The sequence below is a fragment of the Arachis stenosperma genome, chromosome 2 (genome assembly GCF_014773155.1).
Source record: "Arachis stenosperma cultivar V10309 chromosome 2, arast.V10309.gnm1.PFL2, whole genome shotgun sequence".
NCBI classification, from domain to species: Eukaryota; Viridiplantae; Streptophyta; class Magnoliopsida; order Fabales; family Fabaceae; genus Arachis; species Arachis stenosperma.
The window spans coordinates 20,580,623-20,582,657 of NC_080378.1; the positions used below are offsets into that span (position 1 = coordinate 20,580,623).

At 46.2% G+C, this 2,035-nt stretch overlaps 1 protein-coding gene across 1 annotated transcript; it reads left to right on the forward strand.

The window, feature by feature from the left end:
* Positions 1 to 357: 357 nt before the first annotated feature.
* LOC130962668 (uncharacterized) lies at positions 358 to 2,035 on the forward strand. Its single transcript, XM_057888850.1, has 3 exons — positions 358 to 541; positions 602 to 717; positions 956 to 2,035. The coding sequence occupies exons 1-3, from the start codon at positions 358 to 360 to the stop codon at positions 2,033 to 2,035; spliced, it is 1,380 nt and encodes a 459-aa protein (XP_057744833.1).

The following is a 2,035-nucleotide window of genomic DNA, read 5'->3' on the forward strand; positions in this document are numbered from 1 at the left end:
TAACCAAATCCAGCTGGGCCCAGCCTCAAGTAAGGATAGCGGTGGGTACAGTGAGCTTGTGCTGGGGACCCCGGGTTGGACTAGATGCGGGTCTCTGAACAGCAGAGACGTACAGATGTGCAGCCATCACAATAGCGTGATTCTTCTCGGGGATGAGGACGACGCGCTGTTGGGGCTGACCGGAGGGAAGTTCGGCGGTCTATAGATGACGGAATCAGATGGAGCCAGGGCAGAGATGCACACAATCAAACTCGAGACAGCGATCAGATTGGGGATGCGGAGAACGTCGCTGCCTCCGTGATTGATGGTGAGGCGACGAGACTTGGAGGCGGTTCATGCGCTGGGGGTAATGGCGCAATGGGACCGACGCGAAAGGAGAATGTTGAGCCTCACGTTTTCAAAGGCGCGGATGCGAAGGGAGAAGAGATGAGGCCTGGTCGCAGCTCCAACAGGTTAAACGCGAATCCGGTCTCTGGTGAGGCAAGCTCTGCCTGTCCAGATGTGACTCTGGGTGGTAGAGGCCCGGTTCGTTCTCAACGTGGTATGAGGAGGGATTCTAGGCAGGATTAGTCTGGGTATGAGGAAGGTGGGAATGTGGCAGAGGACGGTGATACACAGGGCTTGAAGCTAGATGAGCAGATGCTAAAGAACCGAAAAACATGGGAGTTGGCAAAGGAGTCGGGCATTGTGCTGGTCAACGAGGAAGAAGACATTATGGCAATACTCCAATTGCAGAATGAAAAAACCGAACGCAAAAGAAAATTGGCAAAGCAGAAGGAAAAACTGAGACAGTGCAGGCCTAAACATAAAAATAAGTGTGTAAAAAGAATTTTAAATGATATTTAGCTCTTGAAATGTTAGGGGGTTACGAGGCGATGGTAAGGTAAGAATGGTGAAGGATTTGAAGAAAAAACATAGATTAGATATGCTAGGGTTGATTGAGACTAAAAAATAGGTTGTGACAAGATTTGATGTTGCAAGACTTTGGAGGCAAGGTGGTGCAGGCTGGGACTTTGTTGGCTCTGATAGTGCAGCGGGTGGACTATTGTTAATATGGGATGAATCAGTGTTTAAAAAGAATAATTGTTATAAGGGAGAGAGATGGTTGTGTGTTAAAGGGGTCCTGGTAAAGAATAATTACAGTTGTGCTATTTTCTTGGTTTATGGTGCACATAATAGAGATGCGAAGCTTCAGGTGTGGGAAGAGATGAGTTACATGGCTAGATTATGTCAGGTTTCTAGCTGCTACATGGAAGATTTTAATGAAATAGTGCATGTGGAAGAAAGGCAAGGTACTGATGTTCTACCTAGGTCGGCAGAAGAATTCAGGAGTTGGATACAAGATATGCATTTAGTGGATCTGCCGCTCACAAATCGCAAGTTCACATGGTTTCAGGGACACTCTTGCAGTCGTATAGATAGAGCTCTGGTTAGCATAGAGTGGTTGGAAGAGTTCCTTGAGACTCGGATACGCAGTGAACCAAGGGGCTTGTCAGATCACTGTCCTGTCATCTTAGAGTACATGGGGCAGAGGGTAGGGCCAAGGCCATTCCGAAGTCTAGATTCATGGTTTACACATGAAGGCTTCCTTAGCTTCGTAAAGGAGGAGTGGAGAGGATTGGGGGAGATGCAGTTCACAGATAAGTTGAAGGCTCTAACAGTCCCGTTAGGAAATTGGCATAAGTCTAAATTTGGGGATATGGACAAGAAGATTACAAGGTTTGAGGAAAAAATTAAGAAGATTGATAATTTGGTAAGAACTGGGGTGTATGACGGAATGATGGAGGCTAGGAGGAAGGCGTTGGTTACCTGCTGTGAGAGGTGGTATGCCAGGAAAGAAGTCCATTTGAAACAGATGTCGCGGTCTCGGCAAGCTAAGGAGATGGACAAAAATACGAGATACTTCCACAACATAGCTTCAGCAAGACGAAGGAATAATAGGATCAATACACTATTGATCAATGGTAGGCTGGTCAAGAATCAAGCCAGAATAAAAATTGCTATTAAGGAATACTACAAAGAGTTATATCAATAG

Bases quoted from the DNA above. Each gene is read 5' to 3' on its own strand.
- LOC130962668 (XM_057888850.1), top strand. From the start codon at position 358: ATGGGACCGACGCGAAAGGAGAATGTTGAGCCTCACGTTTTCAAAGGC. The intron at 542-601 runs GTATGAGGAGGG...GGAATGTGGCAG, and splicing joins CCCGGTTCGTTCTCAACGTG to AGGACGGTGATACACAGGGC. The intron at 718-955 runs GCAATACTCCAA...ACTAAAAAATAG, and splicing joins ACGAGGAAGAAGACATTATG to GTTGTGACAAGATTTGATGT.